The sequence below is a fragment of the Tachysurus fulvidraco genome, chromosome 11 (genome assembly GCF_022655615.1).
Source record: "Tachysurus fulvidraco isolate hzauxx_2018 chromosome 11, HZAU_PFXX_2.0, whole genome shotgun sequence".
Classification (NCBI taxonomy): domain Eukaryota; kingdom Metazoa; phylum Chordata; class Actinopteri; order Siluriformes; family Bagridae; genus Tachysurus; species Tachysurus fulvidraco.
This window is the reverse complement of record NC_062528.1, coordinates 13,999,898-14,026,465: the sequence shown is the minus strand read 5'-3', so window position 1 is coordinate 14,026,465 and position 26,568 is coordinate 13,999,898. Positions and strand designations below refer to the sequence as shown.

At 38.2% G+C, this 26,568-nt stretch overlaps 1 protein-coding gene and 1 non-coding gene across 2 annotated transcripts in view; both read right to left on the bottom strand.

The window, feature by feature from the left end:
* Window positions 1–511: 511 nt before the first annotated feature.
* LOC113643774 lies at window positions 512–675 on the bottom strand. The gene has a single exon (XR_003440864.1). It is a non-coding gene; the product is annotated as a U1 spliceosomal RNA (small nuclear RNA).
* Window positions 676–9,613: 8,938 nt separating this feature from the next.
* cog6 (component of oligomeric golgi complex 6) overlaps window positions 9,614–26,568 on the bottom strand; it is a 34,923-nt gene continuing 17,968 nt past the window's right edge. Inside the window, exons 9-19 of the mRNA XM_027147788.2 lie at window positions 24,151–24,279; window positions 22,682–22,773; window positions 22,164–22,228; window positions 21,307–21,398; window positions 21,109–21,226; window positions 19,233–19,364; window positions 18,373–18,540; window positions 17,803–17,910; window positions 13,165–13,218; window positions 12,802–12,881; window positions 9,614–10,197 (exon numbers count right to left, since the gene is read on the bottom strand). Coding sequence (XP_027003589.1) covers window positions 10,050–10,197; window positions 12,802–12,881; window positions 13,165–13,218; window positions 17,803–17,910; window positions 18,373–18,540; window positions 19,233–19,364; window positions 21,109–21,226; window positions 21,307–21,398; window positions 22,164–22,228; window positions 22,682–22,773; window positions 24,151–24,279 — 1,186 coding nt within the window. The 3' untranslated portion in view covers window positions 9,614–10,049. The remainder of the gene's footprint in view (window positions 10,198–12,801; window positions 12,882–13,164; window positions 13,219–17,802; window positions 17,911–18,372; window positions 18,541–19,232; window positions 19,365–21,108; window positions 21,227–21,306; window positions 21,399–22,163; window positions 22,229–22,681; window positions 22,774–24,150; window positions 24,280–26,568) is intronic.

Sequence of the window (26,568 nt, the reverse complement as noted above, 5' to 3'; positions counted from 1 at the left end):
AAACACTTGTAATTCAGTTGATATAGACACCTGCCTTCATTCTCTCCTCAATGAGTTGAACCTGCTCTAGTCTCAGTCTGTGTGTTTGTGTGGGTGGAGAAGATCAGCGGAGCAGTCCTTCTTCACGTGGGCCTGAGAGTGAGAGGGTATTAGGGGAGAGGTGAGTAACAACTGTTGCCCCAGGTTACTAAGTAACCAGGGTGATTGCCTTCCTCCTCGAGGCCTCTCACACAGCCCTTCAGCACCACGTCCACCAGCGTCCTCCCTCTGTGGACTATCTTCAATTCCCAGCTCAGCTGTGTTGTGTTTACAACAGTGTTTAGTTAGATATGCTGGTACAGTGTAAGAGTCAAAGACAGTGCATGTGTCTGATGGTGTTCATTTGACGGAACATGTTGCTGTCTCAACAGGTTTGTATGAAGGTAGAAAAAAACATGCAAGCTAATGAAAGCAATATGATGTTTTTTGTATCATGCCATGTAAAGTTAAAGCATTTTTGAAGTGTTACATCCAGAAGTAAGCGCGAACGCAGTCCCCCACTATCAGAAATTATGCAGTCGAGATTCCCGCATTTGGGGAATTCGCAAAGGTCAGCACAGCCCGAGTGCAATGGCCGAGCCTCGCTTTGGGCAAACCACCTCCTTGATCATGGTATTGCCCTTGCCAGGTAAGTATTGTACAGGTAAGTATAATATGATGATGATGTTATATAAAAATATATAAAAACTAAATAAATAAACTACCCTGAAAAGTTTTAGGTTAATGTGTCATGTAGCCTAGTGAACCTAGTGTTCCTGTTATGACTATAAACAGTGTATCCCTTGCCAGCCCATATCAATGGATTTACAGTTAGCATTCTTGGCATGTTGTTGTTAATCTGCTTTTTCTTAGCCGTTGACCGTCCTCTATACAAGTACCTGTGAATGAGATGTTACTGATCAAATTATCATGTATTAGTATGAATGCATTAATATCATTAATGCTACAGGCAAAACTATTGGCAGAACTGTGGACCTGATTCGAGTTTATTTAACAGTGCTGTGGTTTAGGTGACACAAACAGACAACTTTACTCAAACCCTATGAAAAGTGAAGAATCTGTCAGTTATAAATTGACACTTTAAGTGGCCCTTAATCATAAAGGCAAAATAATCACATTTAGATGTGGAAGATTGAAAGCGCAGTCTGATTTTTTTTTTCATTTGACCCAAAATGTGTTAGCTAAATATACCTGGACATAATTAACACAATTTAAATGCCAGTTGTGTGATGATGCTCTGAATATTAAAATAGCAGATGGACATAGTGGTATTCTCCGCTCCATATTTCTCCTGCGACGTGGATGCCAGAAAAACAATAAACACCTCTTGTGCCAAACCACTCTAACAGATCAGTATGCACAGGCCATCTCTTCTGTGTTTGTTTACTGACCTTGAGTGCATGAGAGGCATTGAAACAGGGCAATCAGGACTCCTCACTGTGACTTTGGGAGACATCATACCACCATGCACTAACTTTGATCAGCTAATTTCTATGCACCAGGACCTGGAGTATGGAGACTGAATTTAAACTCTGTCTCTCAGGATGAAGTTTGGATGCACTCTGCAGACCTAGAAGTATAGAAATACAAGCGCGCACACAAAAAAAGTTCTGCTGAATAAGCTCATCCTCTGAGACTTCTATGGAGGATGCTATTGTTCTAATGCTAATGAACATATTTTAAAAATGCATTATTAAGCAAAGACTAATGAATTTGTAAGTTTTTATTTAACACAGACAAATGTATAACCATAGATATAGTGAAATTTTGTGTAAGGAGATATAATTTATTAACATTTGTAAGAGTCTTGTAAAAGTCACCTTCAGCTATATCAGACTATTTCAACATTTATTATTTTGATCATTCCTGTTTACATCATGATGCATGCAGATTTGCAATTTTTTTGTAATTTAGTAGGTCAATACCAGTCAATGACTGTCAATGTATAGATAGATAGATAGATAGATAGATAGATAGATAGATAGATAGATAGATAGATAGATAGATAGATAGATAGATAGATAGATAGATAGATAGATAGATAGATAGATGGTCTTGGCTGACAGGAGGAGAACCTGATGTTGTAGCTCATCCATCTCAAAGCTTGATGTGTTATACAATTTGAGATGCTTTTCTGCTTACCGTGGATGTAAAGAGTGATTATTAGAGCTATCATAGACTTCCTGTCAGCTCAAATCAGTCTGCTCATTCTTCTTGGACCTCTCCCAACAACAAGGTGTTCCAGCCTGCAGACCTACTTACAGGACATTTTTTTGTGCACCATTCTGTGTAAATCTCTAGTCCAGCAGTTTCTGAAATACCCAAATCAGCCTATCCAAGAGATTTTCATAAATATCACAATTTTTTTTCCTGCATCCTGATGTTCGATATGGACATTATCTAAGTTCTTGAGATGTCTCTGCATGATTAGTTGCATTCTGCTGCTAACACATGATTGGCTGATCAGGTAAATACATAACTGAGCAGGTGTACAGGTGTTCCTAATAAAGTCAACAGTGAGAACCCTAGTTAAAAATGGAGTCAGTGTAAATTTGTCAGTACCATATAACCTGAAACACAATAGCAGTGCTTCATGAATGAAAAGTTTCAGCCGTGATGATATCAGTGTCTCGGGACTAGAAGTTTTACTGCTCCATGGGACACACTTATGATGATAAGTGAGCAGAGCGGTCTGACAGTGCCACCCAAGCTGCAGTTAACACAGCCAGACATGAACTCATGAATGAAAACACCAAATCTGCCCAGTGGTGTTGTCACACCTCGGGTGATATGTGTGGATGTAATCGGGCCAATCCGCTTACGTGGACTTTTTTCTGTATTGAATATTAACATTTCCAACTGCATCAAAGCACAACACTACTCCACAACAATAACATCAACAACAACCAAAACAATACAACCAAAATGCGTCCAAGAGCAGATCGCACTGCCACTATTTGGAAATTATGTAACCGGTTTCTGTTTATGTTCCAGGAACCTGGACAAATTGTTCACATTAGCAAAGCAAACACATTTCTACAGGGTCAGGAGGAATAGGGCTTGCACAATAGGGCACCGCTGACACATACAATACTGTACAAGCATTTTGGGACACTGTAAAGGGTTTTTCGATTTGCTCCAGTGCATAAGGTTATTGCTCAAGCTGTCAGCAGTCCATGTCGGACAAGCGAGACTAGAGGACCGAGACCGCAAAATTTCATTCCTTTGCTTCTGCATAGGTTATTATTGGCAAAACCTTGCTATCATTATTATTAATAATATGATTTATAATTGCCTAGTTCTGAATCCTTTGAATCTTTATTAAGTTGTTTTTCACCCAAAAACATCAGTGACTTCAAAATTTCCTTTAAAAAGACTAGAGACGTAACCCCGTTCTTGTCGATTAATGCTTGAAAATTACATTTATGATATATTGTATGTAGGGCAGTGGTGGCTCAAGTGGTTAAGGCTCTGGGTTGTTGCTTGTAGGATCAGGGTTCAACCCCCAGCACTGCCAAGCTGCGACCCTTGGGCAAGGTCGTTAACCCTCTCTGCTCCAGTGGTGCTGTATCACAGCCTACCCTGCTCTCTGACCCCAACCTCCAAAGTTGGGATATATGAAGAAAGAATTTCACTGTGCTGTAATGTATATTTGACAAAGAAAGTCTTCATCTTCTAATTTAGTTAGCTAGGTGGAGATAAAGGTATCGTGTTAATATCAGAAATCTTTATAATACATATTGCGGAAGTATGCAAGTGAAAATTGGAATCTATCCACAAATAAATAAATAAAACTATGAAATAAACAGTAGGAAGCATGATCATCTTTGGCTGTTGGCTGTTCATTAAAAAAATATTTGGATGACTATGATGTTCTCAGCTGAAATAGTCAAATAATTCAGCAAAGCTCTGCCTGTGGGTTCTGACATTCTGACAACTATGATAGTAATATACAATTAGAACACTTTATAACACATAATAAAACATGGAGTGTCAAAACCCTTGATTGAGGATTGAGAAAAAGCTGAGATGATGATGTTCTGGATGTGCTCAGACTTTCCATTAAATCCAGAACAAAACTTATAGTTATAACAAGACCTGTAATGTTTGTGTCACTTATTCTAAAGTTTCATCTTTCTTGGTTAGTGTTTTTTCCCCTAAACCACAAAGCCTATATATATTATGTTTTCTCTGGATTGGCACAGTGACCTCATTAAAAGTGCAAAAATACTATGAAGGCGAGCACTAAAAGGGCAACAAATTTGTGTAAATATGTGTATGACCACTGAATCATTCCTGCCTAATGGAATAACAACTCTCCCAGATGTCACACTACACATAATGACTAGTAGTAAGCAGCGGTGCTCACTCCAGAACTGAGCGTGCAATTCGGGAGGAATCGTTTGATACTTCACTAATAATCGCAATATAAATGAACGCTTACTTGATATGATGTCCAAAAAAATATTACAGGGTGTCAAATTACTATCAAGACAGCTACTACGCACATAGTGTTTTCATTGGACTTTCACGCTGGTTCGGTCCCAAGCATCTGGCGCTTTGACAGAGCAATGAATATTTAAACAGGGAAGTCAAAAAGAGCTAGGCTTTATCAGACCTATAACACCTAATCCTTATTCATGATCCCTGACGTGGGGACACTGTGTCCTAGCGCTTTATATCACATTAGATAATCTTTTTCACTCTCTTTTAGCTTCTAGTTACATCAGTCTTATTTATTTATTTATTTTAAGTTCCTTTATGTTAATATACTGTTGCATTATGTTGGTTGAACATCTTTATTTAAGCCCAACTCAATAAGCTTTGTGTCAAAGTCTCAGCAAACCAAAAGACATGTTCTCAGATACCTGGATATCTTACAAACTTTAGGAATTCTTTTATATTATAATTGACTTCCATGCTGTTGTTAGTAAATGGTCTGTACAGGGACTTCTCGCCTTTTGTCTGCCATAATACCTGCAACAACAGGCAGATTTCAAACTCCTTTACCGCACTGTAATATGCATGGAAGTTGCCAGTAAACGTAGGACTGTATACAGATTTTGGGAACAGGAACAATGACGTCCCCATATTACTTGTGGCACGCAGATACCAGAATGTGAGAGTTAACTCACATAACTGCTGCTTTTATTATGAGCGGATTAATGCTGAGACTGAGGCGCCAAGATTAACCACACAATAGGTGTCTAAGTATTTGCCTGTCGTGGTGAATTCCAGCAGAAAAAAGTGTTCAGACGTTTTCACAAAGAAAGTACAGTATAAGCGAGAACAGAAGAATGCCATCTATTCTTTACAGTAATGTTAAAAATGTAGGTTTGCTTTGATTGTGACTGAGTTTCCCTTTCCAGAGGATGACAGATGTGAAAAAGAAACATGGACAAAAATGTCTTATACACACTCTTCACTAAGGTCATCTTCAGCACATGAAGGTGCTGGTTAATGTTCAGAGCTGGTTGATTGGCGTACCATTTCCTGTTCTGTCAGGTAATAGTCAGTAGCATGCATTTTTAAATTAAATCTTGAGACTCCTGGGTGGCACAACAGAAAACCTTATTGTCTGGAAATCAAAAGACCTAATCCTGGCAATAGTCCATAAAAAAAAAAAAAAAATCCAAGAGAAATTCACTAGAAAGATGGCTATACTCTCTTCCCCCTGTGAGTCACAGTGACACTAACCAATTGTGGTTGTCTATGAGCTCATGGATGAGGAGGGCAGATTTTGTTACATGTATGTTAAGTGTCATAGAAAGGAAGCATGTGTTGGCCTTCACCCTCCCCAAATAGTAGCTGTCTTGTTAAGATTGGTTTAAAAAAAACAACCAACCAAATCACAGATAGCACGTTTAGTTTTTAAAACAATATCTAACAGCAGCTAGCAGCCATGTTTCACTGTACATTGCTTAAATTCTCTATACACATGAGAACAGGTGAGAACTGAGGTTGTATGCCTAGCTTATTGCTTGTTGCTCTTTGCTTATATCTCATTGTTGGTAAAATATTCGAACACAAATGGCATCATTAGGTACAAAGACGATATAAAAATGTTAGTTACATATGAACACTATTTGGTCAAACGTCTGTTGACACCTCAACTGTCACACCCATATGTGCTCTATGAACAATCCCATTGTTGATTTAATCCTCCCTGATTGGTATAATTATCTCCATTCTTTTGTGAAGGCTTTCTGCTAGATTGTGTCTTCCTTTCTTTTTTGTGACAGGTAGTCACATTTGACACTCTAATCTATGAAAATCAATTAGAATCTACAGACAGATATTCTGATATCTGACTATATATACACACAAATAAACCGTGTATCACTATGCATTTACTATGTTATGTCTACTCGGATCCGCAGCTTCAGAAACCTGAAAGGCATCCTCAACTGTAATAAGCAACTGCAGACATCAGCAAAAAAAAAATCCTGCCCACATCTGTTTTATCACACACAGTAGGTCAAAGGGTGAACACAGGACGTTTCCGCACTAGTTAACTAAGAGCGATGGGGTGGGGAAATGAATGAATGGATGGTTGGATGGATGGCTGGATGGGCACATGAATGCGTCACCTGTGTTTGTGTAAGTGGTGACCCTAATGGTGCCTCGTACACCTGTTTATGTGGCTGACCACCTGTCGCACATCAGCTAGCTTAGTGTGTAACGCGTGCTAAATGGCCGCATCGCAGGCTAAGCACAGATCCGTGCTTCACTGCACGTCGGCACAGGCACATTCCCGTAACTTATATTATGCACAGCACAACAACCATGATTCCTCTTTACAATAAGGAGTAGCTATGGATGCTAATGCTTCATACCAGCAGCTTATCTTTAATAAAATTTCCTTTAGTCCTGTGTGGATTTGAGTCTGTTGTAGTAACATGTAATACTCTGTATTAAAACCGTTGGTTATTTTACTTAATTTATCCAAACAAAATAATTAAAAACTATTTCCATTGAAAGCTTGAGCACCCCATAGATTTTTACATTTACACACTGGAAATCTGCACAAAAGTGATCCAAGCTCCTAAAGGTCGTTGCTTTTACAACAAACTTAGGTTAAGGTTAAGTGTCTCTCGTGCAAGACAGGTACTCAAACACTGGTATAAAAAATGGCCATGTGGATAAACAAAATGAACACAGGATCTGATTGCAGATTGAACTCATTTAAATAATGACAATAAATACTCAAGTATCAAGTGTCATGTCATTTTAGAAGTATTCTTTTTACCTCAGGGAAGTACACAGCATGATGTAATAAGCGATGAATTACTGTCATTAACATGATTTTTAATGTTCTAGATGGTTTTCTGTAAGTCTTTTGGCAATAGAATTTCTATACATATTGTTTAATAAAATATTTAAAACACACTTGGAACAATGAAGCTTTTGCTGTGAGGATGAATCAGTTCCTCATATGTTGTGCCCTTGATCATCATTGATAAAGCTCTAGGAAAGGTCAATAACATGCCTGTACATAAATGACAAATCTGTTACAAATCAATAAATGTGAGTGCAATTAAGTTTAGCTAAATCGCCGTCTGAAGGCGGCATCAACACGTGCACCTTGTCCAGTCTCCACAGGAGACTTTCTGTTTACAGAAATGAACACAAACTCTGCAATAAATGGAGGAGCTCGAAAGCCTTCAAAATGAACACCCAGCAAAGTACCTGAAAATATACCCTGGCAAAGCCGATCAAAGTTGTTAAATGATAAGTTCAAGACTCTAGGTTTATTTAACATGGACCTTCAGTAACAAATCTTCAGCCAGCTTCTGTAGCAGATCCTCAGTTGTGGCTTATTACCCTAAGAACTGAGAGGAACTCAAAGGCCCACACAGCACGACAATGCCCCTGTGAACAAAGACAAGGTTGATGTGGAAGAACTCCAGTGGCCTGAGCTCTGGAAAGTACAGACTGCAAACCAGACCTTCTCATTTGACATCAATCCCTGACTTTAAGAATGCTCAAATAAGAACTGAGATTAATTGAGAATTGAGAATTGAAATTAAGAATTGTCCATAAAAGAATTTCCACATTCTATTAGCCATAAAGTGCAGACTAAAGTACTTGGGGCAACTAACAGACAAAGACATACGAGTTGCGTCTCAGTATATCAAAAACAAAATGGATATGTCTTGTATGTTAAACAAGGTTACGTGAGGTGCCAGTGTGAAACAAATCACAACTATCTTAAATTGTCTTACTTACAACTTTTACATTTAAGGCATTTTAAATGTATTAGCCATAAACTACCTGTTAATGGTTAATTATGAAAAAGGTAACAGCTGGTGATATTTCCTCTTATTCGTTGCTTATTTGAATGTTTGTTAAAAAAAAAAAAAATTGAAATGAATAAATCCCTTCATTCTAATTGAATACCTTTGCCTAAAACGAATGTGAATGTGTAACAATTAACTTAAAAATAAACATCCCGTATAAATGTGCCTCTCTCAGACGGATTGTACAGCATTCCAGAGCACTTGGTGTGCTTGCCAAGATTAGTGTGCTGAGTGGAGTTTAGTGGGGACAACCAAATGACATCATCGCCTTCAACTCAGAGCCAGCTTAAATAACATGACAAGGGTTGTAACTTAATATCAGGGGGTAATACCAGAGTGATATCTGGCAACCAGTGGAAAAGTAACAACATTCTCTTATATATAGGCCAAACGAGAGAAAATATGACAGCTAATTTTGAGAAAGGTTTGATTTTTACAGTAACTTGATCAGATCTGGCGTATTTGTTACTGCCGCATGGAATAACGGTGCAATAAAACAAACTGTGTTGCCCCGTTTTGCTGAAAAACACCACATTCAGCAACACTTGTACTTTCCTTGACTTTTGCTTGACTGTGGTTTTTTGATTGAGCCTGGAGCTAAATTGCAAGGCATGTGAATCTTGCTAGAGCTCTACAAACTGCAGGCATAAGGGGAGAGTCCCTGTACCACAGCCATGTGACTTTCTTTCCCAACATTAACTCCACATGAGATGCTATACAGTATTGTATGTCCTCAACTGCTTCCCTGTAGTCATCTGGTGCACCCATTGCCCCTCTTGTCTTGCATCTCTGCCAGGGTTTTACACTTGGCCTTCTTCCACTTAGCAAAAAACATTAACACAAACTTCTATTATTAGTCAGAGTGTAACAGTCTTTTTTTTCTACTCTGCTTTTCATCAGCTAAATATAGATGTCGAATGAGGCCTGGCAGGCATTTTGCCTGTAATTAAAGGATGGCGTGACTAGCAATCAGGCATGACTAGCGATCATGACAAAAGCACCATTATGTGAGAGAATCTATGCTAGTGGTCGCTGCCCTGGCTGGTCAGCCACAAAATTTCATTTAACTGTCTCTTTGAAAAGATCCGATGGAGGGAAAAAAATACATCAAGACACCAGTGTGCATATTTGGATGCATTTTAATGCAGTTTAATTAATGAGATGAAAGGCAGAACTGTTTCTGGTTACAGAACTGGTGTGTGTGTGTGTGTGTGTGTGTGTGTGTGTGTGTGTGTGTGTGTGTGTGTATTTATACACAAATAAAAGCCATAAAATGTTTTTGCATATAATATTTAATACAAATTACATTTGTGTGTATTAGCTCATTCGTAGTGTGAAAAGGATCTAAAGCTTTTTCTTTCACGTTTCCTGGCAGGAATCTTCGCTCACGTTGAGAGGAACATTTTATTCTTTTTTCTTTTGTTTTCCCTCAGCGTGAGTTGTTGTCTCTCCCTCAGACAAAGTGTTTTACCCACAACAGTGTGGGGGTAAAAGTGGAAGGACACTCAGTGGCTTAAAAGTCCAAACACACACACACACACACGTATATACACACACATACACAAGGTCACACCCCATCCCAGAATCTACCTCATACGTCTCGTATAGCAGCCTGGCCAACATATGGTACCTGGTCCTCTGGATATCCGTTTGTGTGTGTGTGAGAGAGAGAGAGGGAGAGAGCGAGCGCACATGCATGTATGCCGGGGCTCAGGACAGCAGGGTCTGTACCTGCTGAGGGGATCTGTGTAACACGTTCTCAGGTTCTCTATAGCCATTAGCTGGATTGGTTACGGCGATGTACACCTCTCCATACGCACGAAGCACCAGTTCTGTAGACTGCTTAAAGATCTGCTCTCTGGAAACAACAAATCAATAATCCGCTGTCAGTTTTACTAAATGTTCATCACTTTTTACATCATCACCACCTACTGTAGCATTAGTGCTATAAATGGCAGGTCAATGTTAAAGAAGTAGCAATGGTTCCTGAAATACAATGTTACACTAATCAGCACAGCTTTCTATAGTTAAATGTGGCACAGCACACTCCAAGTACACACTTAGTGCATTCTCACTTCCTTCTTTTTAAATTTAATGGGCACCACAGCCCCTGAAACATCCAAGGCTGGAAAACATTTGAGCAATTGTACTTTTCTCACACTGAAGTCCTAGATTTACTATTTGCACTTTAATTATTTAAATACTTGTCCTCATACTCAAGTACATTTGCAAGACAAAAAAGTCACTCTTTACTACTCACCTTTTCAATTTGACCTTCTAAGTGCTTGTTGAAATTTTCAAATGACATGCAAATGGTTCTCTTGCCCAAATCAGTTGTATTTTCACTTTGTTAAATTTGTTTCTAAACCTTAAAATTGTTATTAAACCTGATTTAATCTTTAAATATTAGCTAACCGGCAAGGCGAGAGAAACTTACACACATTTTTATCCACATTTTTACATAAAACTCGACACCTTTTGCTGTGAATGTGCGTTAGATTCATACCACTGGATGAATCGTGCTTTTTTATTCCTACTCCATCATTCAGTAGTTAACGTCGGTGGTGAAACGTCCCTGTGAATTGTTATGCAATCTGATACTCCCTCACATCATAGAGAAAAAGAGTTGAATCGATTCTTAAAGTGTAGTGAATTATATTGCATGGAATTATAAAATCTACCTTTGATTGTTCACCCTTTTTTTTCTAAAGCACACTGAGATTTGGCAGAAAGATAACACTATGTGTTAATCTCCCCTCAGTACATGAGGCCAATCATAGGTGAGTGTAAAGGTTGCAGTAGGTGATGCACCATGTACCAACTGTGCTAACTGTAAACAACATGGACTGATTGACGCGGCTGGTTGAATAAGCACACATATAGTGTGTTCAATTGAGCGCTGACGCACACTTAGCAGAAAAGTCTAACAGTGCCACCTGCAGCTCCTCGAGAGCTTAGCTGCTAATAAAATCCTGCAGGCTTTAAGAGAAATGAGCAACTGAAAAGTACATTACTAAGAGCAATTTCTAAAGTTTGGGAATGTAAAAAACTGAAATGCATAATGCTCTTGTTTTTCCCTGGATTTGGAATAAACAATCCACCTCTAGTTAACTCTTTAAAAAAGCCATGTAGTGGTTATGTGTAGGCGAGCGAGACTCTGTGCTTCTACAAGGAGAGAGAGAGAGAGAGAGAGAGAGAGAGAGAGAGAGAGAGAGAGAGAGAGAGGGAGAGAGAGAAATGGACCAGGGGATAATTAGCTGTGGTTAGCCCATCCACGATTCCATTTCCATTAATAGAGAACATTAACCTGAGGCACACTGAGTGCTCCTCGGCCCTGCTACATTTCCCAGTAACAATGTGACTCAGAGAGTCTCTCTTTTTCTCCCTGAAAGAGCAACACCACACTCATGCTAAAAGCATACTCGTGCAGTGAAGGCGAGTGGGGAGGCGGAACAGATGCACATACAGTCTCTCTTGGTTACCAGACTATTTGGTGTCTATAATGGGAATCATCTTATGTATAACACCAACAGAAAACCTTGCATCAAAAAAAAAAAAAAAAAAAAAAAAAGAGAAAAGAAAAAGGAGTTGCATGTACCAATACCAGCACTATACTGAACAATGCTAATAAACAGTCTGCCTGGATAAAAGTAAATAAGTAGAAATCTGGCTAATTAATTGTTGACCAAATTCATTTTTGTGCTTTGTGTCAATATTAAGACGTATTTGTAGGGCAGAGGTCGTCTACTGGAGGACGTAGTTCAAGAACTAGATGTGGAACAAACCAATCAGTTGGACATTACTGAAGCAGAATTGATAAATGTATTAAAAACTAAAATGGCAAAATTGAACCAATAGAGACGATAAGTATCGCTTGGGAATACTCAGACACTTGCAAAGTCAATGGACCACGATTTTTAGAGAAAATTAGAGGAATTATTTGGGACGCGTCATTTTATTTGGAACTATTACCCTTACCGTAATAAACAGTACCAATACTGTTAGGAAGGCATGCTAGCAGTGTCAGAGTATTTCCTGTCTGTTTTAGTTGCCAGTTCCACTCATTGGGTATAATTTAGCTGCAGTTTCTGGCCAAACTTTTAACGTTTGAAGTGCTGTTCTAAGTAATTCCACAAGCTTTTGTACTGGACTGAGGTTTGTTGTCTTTTAAAACCTGTGAGAGTGTAACACTTTTAATGTTAATGTTGATGTTGTGTTCTGCTTGGACATGAATGAAAAAAGTCTGCCCATTAACCAATGATGTGGTTTTATACTAAAAAACATTTATCCAGGTGTACAACCTTAGGCACTGCTATTAGTGAACATTAATCGCTTTCCGTCCAAGGAGCCGATCAGTTCAATGCTGAAAACGGTACAAAAATTAAACTACACTGCTAAAACTGCAGACATTCAGAAATGGAAAAGTCTGTGTATTGTGGTGTAGGAAGAAGGAAAGTCTCACTTGATAGCTGCACTGAGGAGAAAGTTGAATTGAGGCATCACGAAGGTGTCAGGAGACGACAAGTAGCGATCAAACTGGACCTGTGCGTAAAGATAGGGTCAAGTCTACATAAAATAAGAATACACGTTCCAGACACGACTGTAGGTCTAACTTTAACAGCATTTACTGATACTCATGGAAAAAGATAAAAAGCAGTTTGGACATTTTTTTTTAAATGGTTGAATTTTTCTCTCTGGATCATGAGACTTTTTCTTTAATAGCATTTTTAAATAAAGAACTTTATAACTTGACACAGCTACATATTGTGTTATAATTATAATGCAGTGAGAGGATAATGATGTGATATGTTTGTATCAGACCCACCATGGCTGCCTTCAGAGATGAACTGTCCATATTTGAGAGGTTGGATAGAGGACCCTGAGAGAAAGAGAGAGAGAGAAAGGTAGAAAAAGAGAAAGAGAGAGAGAGAGAGAGAGAGAGAGAGAGAGAGAGAGAGAGAGAGAGAGAGAGAGAGGCATTGATCTGATTTGAGCATAAACGATTTTCTGCAGTCTGAATAAATGAATTAGATTTGAAACCACATCAAAATGTGGCTTGAATTCGATTTGATGATAAGATTACATCTGACCAGTCATGTCAGATTTTATGTTTTCTTCAGGGCATTCAGTGAATGCTGTTCTTAGTGTCTAATATTTGGGGAAAAAACCCAAAAGGAACAAAAAACATCCAACTATCCATCTTCTGAACTGCTTATCTTACATAGTTAGATGTGGAGCCTGGGGTCTATCCCAAGGGTCTCAGGGCACAACTCATCACACACACACCCCACACACACGCACCCACCCACACCCGACAATTTAGAGAAACAATTATCCTATAGCCATCAAGGAGACAAAAAAGAGAAACAGGGACTTTTAGTTTTGTTAGTTCAATCCCATTTCTATTAATGATTTGTATAGCTTGCAATTTTATATTGATTACAATCAACACTCACATGGCAGCGATACAGAAATTCAGATATAGTTAAATTGCTAATGAGAAAGCCAAAGAAGACAGTGGTAGGAAAAAAAACTCCCTGAATGACATTAAGACCCCTTTAGAAAAACCAGACTGAAAATATAAGCCATTGTCTACCAAGCGACACATGTAGAGATGTCTGTTAAAATGTGTTTCAGCATTTGAATATTTTTAAAATAATAAACTTTATAAACAATTCTGTCTCTTAACAGGAAACACTGAAGGTTAAGTAACAGCTTGAGTGGAACTGTTGTATGGTTTAAAACCTAGTACATTAACGCAGAATTAAATTTCTGTGGTGCAGTTTCTATAAATATATATTATATATCTTATATATAAATATAATATTTTACATAGGCTTTGAACGAGCCAATCGGATTTTAGAACTGAAACCATCTGTATTACAATTGGATTGTCACTACGTTCATATGTTCAATGGAATAAAAATCACCTCTGGGATGTTTACGCTCCCGTGTTCTACATATAGTCACCTAGCTTCCACTGCCTCACACCACTTTGTTACTATGACAACCAAAGTGGCTTACAAGGGTAAATGTGTCTATAATCCAAACGCACCAATGGGGATTGGTAACTTGGTACCAAAAGTAACATTACATTATATAACATCCTTCATTAAATCTGAGAAATAAATCAGATTTTCTCTGCTGTCTGAACATCGACCAAACACATCACTCATCAGCAAGCAGTCTGACCACAAGGATTCACAAAGCTACAGCTGACCAAAAAGCCTAACAAGAGTAGAACAGACTGATTACTGACATTTTGTAAAAAATAAAAAAAAATTAAAAATAAACCCTAAATCAAAAAATGCTAGTGCACCACAGATATATGGTCAGATAGTGTAAGGCTTGTAAAGAAATAGCACCTTCTGTTAAATCGCCTACAGTTAAATGTCTGAAAAATAGATTCTGATGAAACAACTTTTTCCAGCCAGATTCACAGAACATTTTTGTTCTTAGAAGTCTGAGTAATAGAGAACGGGAGGCACCAGTAATTAATGCCAAGTGTTGACAGAGAAGCCTCTGAAGCAGGAGGCGAGACAGTTGTGTTCTGCACTCGTGGACAGCAGGTGTCTTGAGAGAGTTAGTCACCCTGCAGCCTCTCATGGGGGGAGTGGGCAGAGGACTGGCAAGGGAACAACCAGACTGCCCGACTGTGCCAAGGCCACTTTCTCTCTCTCTTTTTTCTTTTGCCTAATGCTTTTGTTCCACTCAGATTTTCAAGAATATCTCGCTAACAACACTTTTACTTCACTTTTAGTTCTGTAATGATGAACTTGGTGCAGCCAAGATACTGAACGTGGAATTAAAATGCCAAACATGGATGAATCATGTGACTAACAAAATAGTTCCTAGTTTGTTCCTGCCTGCATTCTTTAAATTAGGAAAGAACAAAGGTAGGCCAACAGCAACATTCCAACAGCGTTGCCAACATCTTTATCTACCTTCCTGAATGCTTCTGAATGAAAATGAGTGTTTTTTCGTTTTTGTTTCCCAATCAGACTTATTCTGAGTTAGTTCAGTGCTGCTGAGTTCTTTTATCTTATTGTTCAGATGATGTTGGATAATCTTGTGGAACAGCAGCTTTAACAGCTGTTTAGCAGAGTTTTATATGTATCTTCACAAAAGCTCTGTATAATCTAACCTAATAATACAATCTTTCTAAAAACACGTTACTGTACCTAATAAAGTAACTGGTGATAAGGGGAGGTTTTAAGGAGTGCTGTAAGGAGTCGTTTCTTCATGTAAGGAGGGAGCCTCCAGTGCCAGCATTTATTAACACTCAGATATAAAGATGATCCAATCAAATTTCTACAGGTGGAAAGCCTAAGGATGGAGGACGTTGGAGGCACTGCTTGGTTATTCGGTGGTAATAATAATAATAATAATATTAATAATAATAATAACAACTCATAGCTATTATAATAGATACACTATATAAATCAATAAATATTTTACATGGTAACTACAAGTCGATTACAAGCATGTAATATGTTTTATTTTTAAACAAAATAAATCTATAAGAGTTGCCATTCTTAGATTCAATTTAGGTTTAGATTCAATGTGATTCAACTTTGCTGTCATGGCGCAGAGAACAAATAGCCTACAGTATATACTGAATATGGCCAAATAATAGAAGGTGCAAATGACGCTGTGTAAACACCAGGGGTGCATTATACAGAATAAGGAAAATAATAAATAAAACAGTTTAAAAAATGGTTATATAGGACACTGATCAACTTCGGGTGGTAAACAATAGCTCAACATCACATCCTGCTGCATCACAGCACCACATTTTTGATTCTTTTCCTATAACAGAATTCCGTGTCATGTTTATTCTTAATTTATTGACGATATGCTATTCTGTAAGTATCGGTAGATTCTCATTGTTGATTATTGGTGAAAGTGTTCATCTTATCTAACATAATACTCATACCTGGCCTATGGTCGGTACAACCACACTGCAAAGTCAGGAATTCTATTAATACTTCTACATTTTTTGCTCAGTTTTTTTGGATGAATATATGAAATAGGTGTTTCAATAGTTTACTGACTGAGAAATCAATCACTGTGTGTGTGTGTGGCTGCAATTATAAACAAACAAACAAACAAACAACAAACTCCATCACTGCATCCAGATAGAGCAAGAGGGGAAATGTGACTGTGTTTATAGATGTATGATAAATGAGTGCATAAGGTCATTTATTTCTCTTTCCTTCCAGCCTTTACAATCTCAGGTCATTTCCTGAAGACTTAAAACTTGAGATGAATATGGTTCTTTCAGATCTATTAATAATAATAGCTTTACCACAGTGTATCCATGGGAACAAGGTGTAACAAGAGTCTATTTTAACAAAAGTGACTATTCCTGTAAAACAGACAGGGAAAGGAAAAAAAAAAAACCAACACGAGCCTCGAGTGAGTGGGACGAGCTCCAGTTGACAGCGCACTGATTATACACAATATGATGGCCATAAAGTGAGCTTTAAATATAATGAGGCAGAGAAAAGCTTTACTGCAACACACACTGCAAAAAAAGCTTTTAAGCCTTCTCTATTCATCTCTCTAGGGTCTACCTGAAAAAAACAAGATGGGATTTTTTTTTTTTTTATAAACATACTGCTTTTTAGTCGCAGCACTGACTGATCATTTGGAAATGATAAAGAAACCATTATAAAGAAACATTACTGAGAATAAAAGCAGGCACGGTTTACGAGATTGATAAGCACAGGAGCAGGTTTAATGCAGTGGATGTTAGACTTTAATTCATATGAAAATGTACTGTGTATATACACACACACACACACACACACACACACACACACAAACACACAAACACACATATATATCTATATATCTATATATATATATATATATATACACACACACACACACCTGTTCTTGGAAATAAATGAATGATAAATTGAATTTCCAACAAAAGGGCTATGGCTTAGGTTTATCCTTAAGAAATTATTCCTATCATGTCTGATAGTAAGCCAATGCACTGGCAGTAGTTATCAAAATTATTATTTTAACATTCATCTTTCATGGAGGTGCACTTTTATTCAAAGAGGTGAAGTGAAATAGGGGAGAAAAAAAAGGGAATAATAATATACAAAATAAAATATTGCTTTTTTATAGACAGTAGATGAAATCTGAAGGTTATGCGTTTCTTAAGATTCATGATGTAATCTTATCTATGCAACTTTTTTGCAACTTCAGATCATACAACAAATCCACAAAACCAGTTAAACCCTTAGTGTACTTTCGGATTGTAAATGTTACTGTACAGAAAAATACTGCAGTGAATACTGGTTTTGAACTCTGTAATAAAGTCTGTAACGATTTCCGTCCCACTTTTTTATTTATTTATTTAGAAACGTGCATATAAATAAGAATATATACCAGTTTAAGTTTAGCCGCAATAACATTTAAATGGGATGAGCAGTAAAGGTTCACTTACCTGCTCGGTGCTGTGCTGTTGTACGCAGTTGTATATGTAACCAAGCCCTGCTCGTGTCAGTACATAAGACGCCTGCTCATTGATCAGAGTGTCTAAATGAGCCTCGATCTAATTAACACGACATTAGACAAAGAAAAAAAAAATAAACATTTACACGCATGAAACTTCCTATCTGTTAACAGCTGTGTTACAGCCAGAGATTAAGGGCTTCATGAAAACAGCTTTCACACAGGTAATGTCACACTGACAGAGCTTATATACATCATTACGTGTGTTTGCATCTTTAGTCGTGTACTGTCTAACTAGAAATACTAACCAGTTAAGTACATTAGACTTGCTCTTGTTAATAACAAGTCTATAAACAAAGATTTATAGGCAGCTTTCTAAAACAAAATAAAAAAAAACCTCCATTTGTTAAAATCTTGCTTCCATCTGCATTTGTGTTCATTTACAATGCATTATCTCCAAATATAATATTTGTATTTACACTAGAATTGAACTTTTATACTGCCTATGTATAAACTTGTTAATGAAATCAGATGATTTACACATACAGTGGAGATAGTATACCTGGAACTCGAGCATTTCTAGCCGTTTGTCTGTGAACTCAAAGAGCGCCAGAGTGGTTTTCATCATGTATAAAGAGTTCACCATGTAGGTGGCCATGTCCGCTGTGCCCAGGTTGCTGGCCGACACGGTGCAGAGCTGCAGCAGGGGGTCTAGGATGCACGATAACACCTGAGAACAGCAAAGACCATCAGATCTTTAAGAATACATCCATACTGTACAAAGAATGATGTTGCCTTGTGCATTTTGGGTCACTGTACTGCTACTTAGTGTGGTGTTACACTGTACACTTTGGTGTAGAAAAATCCTATACTTTAAACCATTATGTATTTTAAACAGTCTTCCTAAGTTGTGGAAATTATTAAAGCAGCTCCTAAAGGTACCAGTCATTCACATGTGTTCGAAAAATTCTACCCTGTCTCACAAACAAGGCCTTAGATTGGCTGTGATTTTCTTTCCCGCTCCACTTTTTTTTTTAAACCATGTCCATCAAGTTATGTTTACTGTAATTGTTTCCTGCCTGTAAAAGCTCACACCACAGCTCTGCAAGCTCTCGCCACTTTTAGCTTGTTGCAATCTGGCCTTCTGTTATGAAGCAGGATGATGAGAGGTTTACGACTTGTGGTGAAGCCTTTATAATTCTACTGCTGAAATAGTCTATAAACAGCAGATTGGTCTTGTAGTGTAAAGATTGTTGAGTTCGGGGTCAGGGATAGCCCATTTAGGGTCCTACAACAATGTTACTGTTTTAGTCCTAAAAGAGCAACATTCCCATGAGAAACAACAGTGCATGAAAGACTTAAAAAAGAATACGTATTAGTAAGCTGCGTCCAAGGCTGTGACATTTTCAGTGTGTTTTTAACCTGAGCGAAGTCTGCCTGCCGGGCATCTAGAGGGAGAACGGAGGAGTCATGTGATGCAAGCACTTCCCTGAGGAGAGACAGTGTCTGGGTAAGAGATGCTGTGGGGCCCAGGTCAGGAGGGGGCAGCTCCACCTGAACACACACACACGCACACGAGAATGAGAGAGAAAACATTAAATATTTAACACCTGTTAATAGGAAGTAAGTAGTTCCATGGTGGTGGTTTAATTCTTCACAGATTAATCATTTTAATCTGATCAAGCATTTTAAACAATTATCCTACTAACAAGCCTTGCAGTAAAACTGATATTTGCTCCCTTTACGTAGATAACAAGTACATACTAAACATTTTGACGTTACTCTTATTTGGTTCAATTGCAGTTATTGCAAAGAAAAAAATGTTGTTTACAATTTCTTTGCATTTTAAAATGAAAGATGACGTATTCCAATTTCCATGGATAAAAAAATTGACATCATTTGATTATTATCAGTACTCTTTATATACAGTAAATACATTCTATTAAATATGACGGTGTCGTTTTTACTAAATGCCACTTGCCCTCTTCACACACTTGATATCTGCCTAACATGAGAGAGTGCGATGAACCCCTCCAGTGCTTACTAATAAAAACTGAGCTATTCTATCCATCTCTCCCTGCCAGCCAGCCCCTGCCTTCTCTGAAGCATCTAATGGAGCTTATTAGCTCTGGCCAGCGTTCCTGGCACCTGCCACTGGCCCCTGATATGTAACCTCCCTGAGCCTGAGCTTATTCAATTAGTGTGCTGCTAAGGTGACGATTCTCTCTGTAGAGTGGCGAGACCACCTTGCTGTTTCAATTGATCGACCTGTCGATGAAACGGCCTAACGAGGAAGTCCGACCGTGTTCGCTGATATTTTGGTGGTAATTTAAGAGGCGCTGGTGTGAGGTGCGCTGTTTTGTTGCCTGGTGTATTCGTTTAAGCTGAGGCGTGTGGCCCTGCTGTTTACACGGTACACGTTCTTCTGAGGTTATTGACCTCAAAGATTTAGCAAATAACAGATAAGGTGGATACTACAGATCTTTTGTAGCCTTGAGCTCTGATTCAGATTTTACCTGCTGTATTCTAGTTTGCCTACACTTTTTTGTTCATACAACACCCAGATATATATATATATGGCTGTATATTAATATCTTTTAATGATACATTATTATTTTTTTTTTTATTTTAATTGATCTACATAGAAAAATGTATAGGATTAAATAAAGCTTTCGTGATAATGCACATTAATGAAATAACCGATTCCGATTGGTTAGAAGATTCTGATTCGTTTTCAATAACATAAAATAACAGTAATTACAAGTGCACAATAAATCAAAGGTTTCTATTGAATGTGTTTATTTTTGGTGTTTATAAGTCTTTTTATTGATTCTCTAATAAGAAACTAATAAAAAGGGACTTGAAACATTAAAATAAGGCTAATAATAAGTGAATTTACCAAATGATTTGGCATTTAACAAAGTTATAACTGTTAATATGAGTCTCCATCGGAGTCTCTGATGTTAGTGCTTCATAACATTCCGTATGTTTTCTTGATTACTTTCTTGTAACTGCACACCACAAATTATAATGATTCCTTACATGACTCCTGCACAAAACATTAAAAAGCCTAATACCAGTACCGAATATTCTCAAATTATTAAACCTGCATTTCAGTACATATCATATAAAGTCGGTTTGTTCTAAAAAAATTTTAGACTCCATCATCCTTCTTATTTTACCACAGAAATCAAACGAAGATTTTTCCGCTTGCTGTACCAAACAGTTACTATGATATTATGCATAAAATGAGAAAACATGATTATAAACAAGCTCTAATTAATGACAGTTTATTTACCTTGTCCATAAGCCGGCTAGCATGAAGACTGAGGCTGTTGAAGAACATCTTCTTACTAAGAACCTGCATCTCCTCTATAGTAATCAATAAAGACGCAACACTTGTGCCGATGATCCCACTGACAGTAAAAGAGAATGAAACAGAGTGAGCTTATCTGTTCCAGCAGGTTAAGTGTTTGTGCATCAGTGGCTCCTGTACCTGATGGTATGGTGGTAGAACTTGAGCAGGTTAGAGAGTTTGTAGAGCAGCACAGCTCCTGGTTCTGCTACTATCACCTGTTCAATCCTCACCTGCATGAAAGACAGGAAGCCAGGAGCATTATGGGAGAGAGAAAAGCTTCCAAGGTTGTAGAAATGTAATGAAGTGAAAAGAGTGTGATAAGTTTGACATTCTGCTTATTATGTATCCGAGAACTCGCACTGCACAAACACCCGAAGACTTTCCTGTCAAAAACCCTACAATTCCCTTTACCTCTGACTGTAACAGCATGCTCACACTAGAGAGTCCTTCCAAAAAATTAAAACACACGTCTGCTCACTGAAAAACCTCACATCCTTGATTAAAAAAAGAATAATAACTTGTGTTCTGGAGTCATCGTGTCTATATCCTACTGCCTCTGAAGGCTCCATACTTCACAATGAGACCTCTAAAGGCTTTTAGGCTTTGAAAGTAACAACCATCTGAAATGCACAATTTTCTAAGAGCTAAACTGACACAAAAATTCAAACAATGATATAAAAACATGGTGTTCAGTAGCAGTGAAAACATGACTTTTTTTTGTTTTGTTTTGTTTTTGGTTACAGTTTCTTCTTCTCCTTTTTCTTATCATTTTCTTATGTAGCATTGCTTTGTTTTGTACTTGATCTCGGTTTATAAGGTTTACTCCCCAGTTTGAGTGACTTTTAAGCATAAATGCAGCACAGGGAATTTTGTGTGCAAACTGCTGAATTCCACACAACCAGCCTGAAAGAAACACCATACAAAAGAGTGGAAAATGAACGGATTAAACTGCAGATGTAGCGCCCATGTACAGCACATGAACCCAATTCCATCACCTTAAGTGGTCTACACACTCCTTCAGTGATGTGGCCAATAATCTCCTGCATGCTGTCCTCTACACCTGCGCAGCCAAAAACACACATAAGACACGATTACAGCTTACACATACTGTGCTTCTTATTAACGCATGCTAATGACGACATACATTATACGCAAATAGCGTACGAAGATTTTTAATTAAACAAAGGAATGCCCTCGATAATTAATTACAATATAACCAAAATAATGAATTATTCACATTTTAAATTCTAAACAGAAAGTATAAAACAAAAGTGCTCAAACATATGTGATGAACATAACATAATATATATAAATAATGGATAATATATAATTATTTTATAAATATATATTCAAGTGAAAATTATATTCTAAAGAATGAACTTCTTATTTTTGGATAAGTTATTTTTGGAGACTTATTTTCAAATGTCCACAATTCTTTTCGAAACAGAGTGATACTGTAGTTATACTGTATTTTTGAGCTATACTGTGTTTATAAATCTTATCGATAATGTACCTTGCCCCGTATTTTGTTTGAGCAGAGCCTCCAGATGCTCCTTCTCTGAGGCTGTGGTCTGGTGCAGCCATGCCAGCATGTCCCCTACGTACCTAACACATCACACACACACACACACACACACACACACACACACACACACACACACACACACACAAACATTACATTGTTTGGCCTCATTGCCAAGACCTCACACTAAGCCGCTCAGGTTTTGTGTATATTTGGCATGTTAGTGTTAAAAGAAGATAGCGAACAAACCAAATGGCAAGAGTATGTGGCTCTCAATGTAAACTATTTTTCAGTACTGAGCAAGAAGCTAAAGAAGAACCTTTAGCTGAAAGCTGTATTTCTCTAAAAGAAATGAAACATTAATTTGAACATGAATGTAAAGACTGCACAAATTAAATGGTCTTAGGCCATAAAGAACAGCTTTATTGCCTCTTCCCACAAATTCTTTAAGTCTCTGGAAAGATAAACACTATTCCTTCAAAACGGATTCCCTCAATTGGTGTTTTGTTGATGGTGGTGAAGAACGCTGTCTAACACATCACTCCTGAATCTTCCATAAGTACTCAGGTCATCATCTGGTGACTGAAGACCATAGCAGATGATTTACCTCATTTCTACTCTCCTTAAAACATTCAGTACCCAGTGGGTGGGACAGGGCATACTGGGATGTTCCATCATAGGGTAAAGGAGATCCGTCCAAAAAGTGTGCGGTGACTCAAAGCTGTCATCAAAATACCGAAGAAATAACCCTTATCCTAAAGCCAACATTTCTATTTTGTCACCCATGTGTACATTTTCAAACCAACATGTCTATACTCCAAAACAGGTGACCCTCAGTAAAACAGGCATTAGTAATTGGTGTCTCCAACACAACTGTGTTACTACATGACATCGATATCTAGCAGCTTTTCATTACACTAAATGATTTTTATTATTTTACCAGTGAAGATCTGCGTTTCTGAGAACTGTACATCTCATTTTCTCAGAATTCTTCTGAGAACCCGATGTTCCCTCACTGTGAGGAAACGACTCAGAGACGTTCTGAGGGGAAGATGTTAGAAGAGCAACAGGATGGCACGCTCTCAGTATCCAGAAATCCATAGATCTAAAGGTCTGCCTTTGCTCTGAACCCCCCTAAGCTAACTGATTCCCTGAAGAAGACCTGAGGATTCCCTGGAAGAAAATCAGCTTGCTTAATGTCTTTATGGGTCTGAATTAAATTTGTTACTTTAGAAACAAAAAAAAAAAAGGCTGGAATGAGGATGAGCGCTGTGTGTGCAATGTAATGAGAGATGAAGTGGCTTTTAGCGCTAAATGACAGCGTGGCCTTAAAGATGACCCTTAATTAGCCGTGAAACAACTGGTTTATGTTTTGAGCTGAAAAAAGCTATTGGGTTTTCAGTGTGCTTTTGAAAGGATAGGTAAAAGGGGATTGTGCACATTGTATCGTTGTGCTTTACCTCATAGGATCATGTGAATGCATTTCTATTGGTCTGGGTGTGCCCCCTGGGCCCCCTCGTGTTAGTGCGTCGATGAAGCCACGGACCACCGCGCTGCGCCTCGCCGTTCCAAATTCATCCAAAGTGTATCTGAATCAGAGAGAGAAGATTAAAACATTGAAAACAAAGCTCTCCTGTCTAAATTTTAGCCCTGACCTCCAAATTGAGCAAGAGACAAATATGTGAGGTTAGAGAGTCACACACAAATGAAAACAATGGAAGCTCCCGGTGTGGTGCGGAAGAGTAGCACTGTTTTGATCTATGGGCTGAGAACAGAGCTGAGCAGACTAAACAGTAGCTCTACAACAGTCATGGAGAAGACGGAGGAGGAGAGGGGTGGAGAGACTTGGCACACATTACAAGAACACACATTCTCATCCTCTCTCCACTCTGTCCTTGGACTTCAACAGCCCATGCCTCAGTCAGGGGCCATGGGCACAGAGTGTGGGAGAGAATCTGAACAGGGGGAGAAGAACTCACATAAAGAGCGTGGGAGGAAAAGAAAATAAGGTTTACCTGAGAGATAATAATTTGTCTGGAACTACTACTACTGTATAGCATAACTATAAAGAACTACTATCTGTGCTTTCCATACACATACACAGGATCAGCCAGGAAATAAACATAACCTGCCTAATATTGTTTAGGTTCCCCTTGTGCCACCAAAACTGCTCTGTCCCATCAAGGGTTCACAAGAAGGTGTGCTTTGGTATTTAGCTCCAAGACTTTAGCAGCAGATCCTTTAAGTTCTGTAAGCTATGAGGTAGGTGCCTCCATGGATGACACATGCGTGTCCAGCACATCCCAAATATGCTTGATCAGATTGAGATCTAGGAAATTTGGAGGCAAAGTGGTCAATGGTCCAGTTCTGATGCTCATGTCCCATTGTAAACACTTTTGGTAGGGACAGGGTTCAGCATCGGATTGGTCTGATTGGTGTGCAACTGCACAGCAAGCTGCAATGCACAGTGTGTCCTGACACCTTCCTCCCATAGCAAGCGTGCTACAGTAGATCTTCTGTGGGATTTGACCAGATGGGATAACCTTCACTCCTCACTTATTTCAGTGAGCCTTAGGCACCAATGACCCTGTCTCTGGTTCACTTGTTCACCTGTTGTTCTGGAGATGCTCTGACCATGTCATGTAGCCATCACAATTTAACCCTTATCATAATCACTGAGATCCTTACTTTTGCTTCCTTATCCTTCGTCCAAGACATCAACCACAATAAATGACCTGTAAGTGGTTTTAATCTTATGGCTGATCTATATATAATTATTTAGTTTTTAGTTGACGATGCTCTCTAACGTCGGACATCTAATCTCGTCAATCATTGTAAGATGTCTAACATTACTCTTGACGTTGTTACAATACAGAATATGTATCACAATTTATCGTTATAAAATATATCTCCTAAACAACTATATTGTACCTACGTTGGAAAAGAAGAAAGAAATACTAAAAATGTTTCTACGCTTTTAAAGGTTAAACATTTAAAGTATAGAATTTCAACATCAAATCAGCTACTTCCAGTCAGTTTGTAATTAAACTCGATTCATATAAAAATGCATAAAAAGATCTCTAATAATTTGTCACACTCCACTAATGCTGCTGTGGTTTATACTTAAAATACTCTTCTAAGGAATGTATTCTTGTAGAATGGAGAAAGGTTTTTCAGCATTTTTCACCAAATGAACGGACGGATATTTTCATACCCTCCCTTTGAGGCAAACAGAGATAAAAAAAAAAAAAAACTCTTGGCACAAAGATTATACTGTCTTCGGAAACAGTCAGATAGCCATTCACTTATTCCCCTTAGAAAAATCTGATTACATAAAAATCGGGTTGTTTCTGTAGGGAAAAAAAACACTGAACTGAAACAGAAAAAATTCAAACATGACTTTCACACACAGTCAGATAATGTTAGTTTAAAACCATGCGTGTGTGTGCGCACGTGTGTGTGCACAACATACAGTACAGACCAAAAGTTTGGACACACCACCTTTTCAACAGGACAATGACCCCAAACACACCTCCAGGCTGTATAAGGGCTATTTGACCATGAAGGAGAGTGATGGGGTGCTGCGCCAGATGACCTGGACTCAACAGTCACCGGACCTGAACCCAATCAAGATGGTTTGGGGTGAGCTGGACCGCAGAGTGAAGGCAAAAGGGCCAACAAGTGCTAAGCATCTCTGGGAACTCCTTCAAGACTGTTGGAAGACCATTTCAGGTGACGACCTCTTGAAGCTCTTCAAGAGAATGCCAAGAGTGTGCAAAACAGTACTCAAAGCAAAAGGTGGCTACTTTGAAGAACCTAGAATATGACATATTTTCAGTTGTTTCACACTTTTTTGTTATGTACGTATATAATTCCAC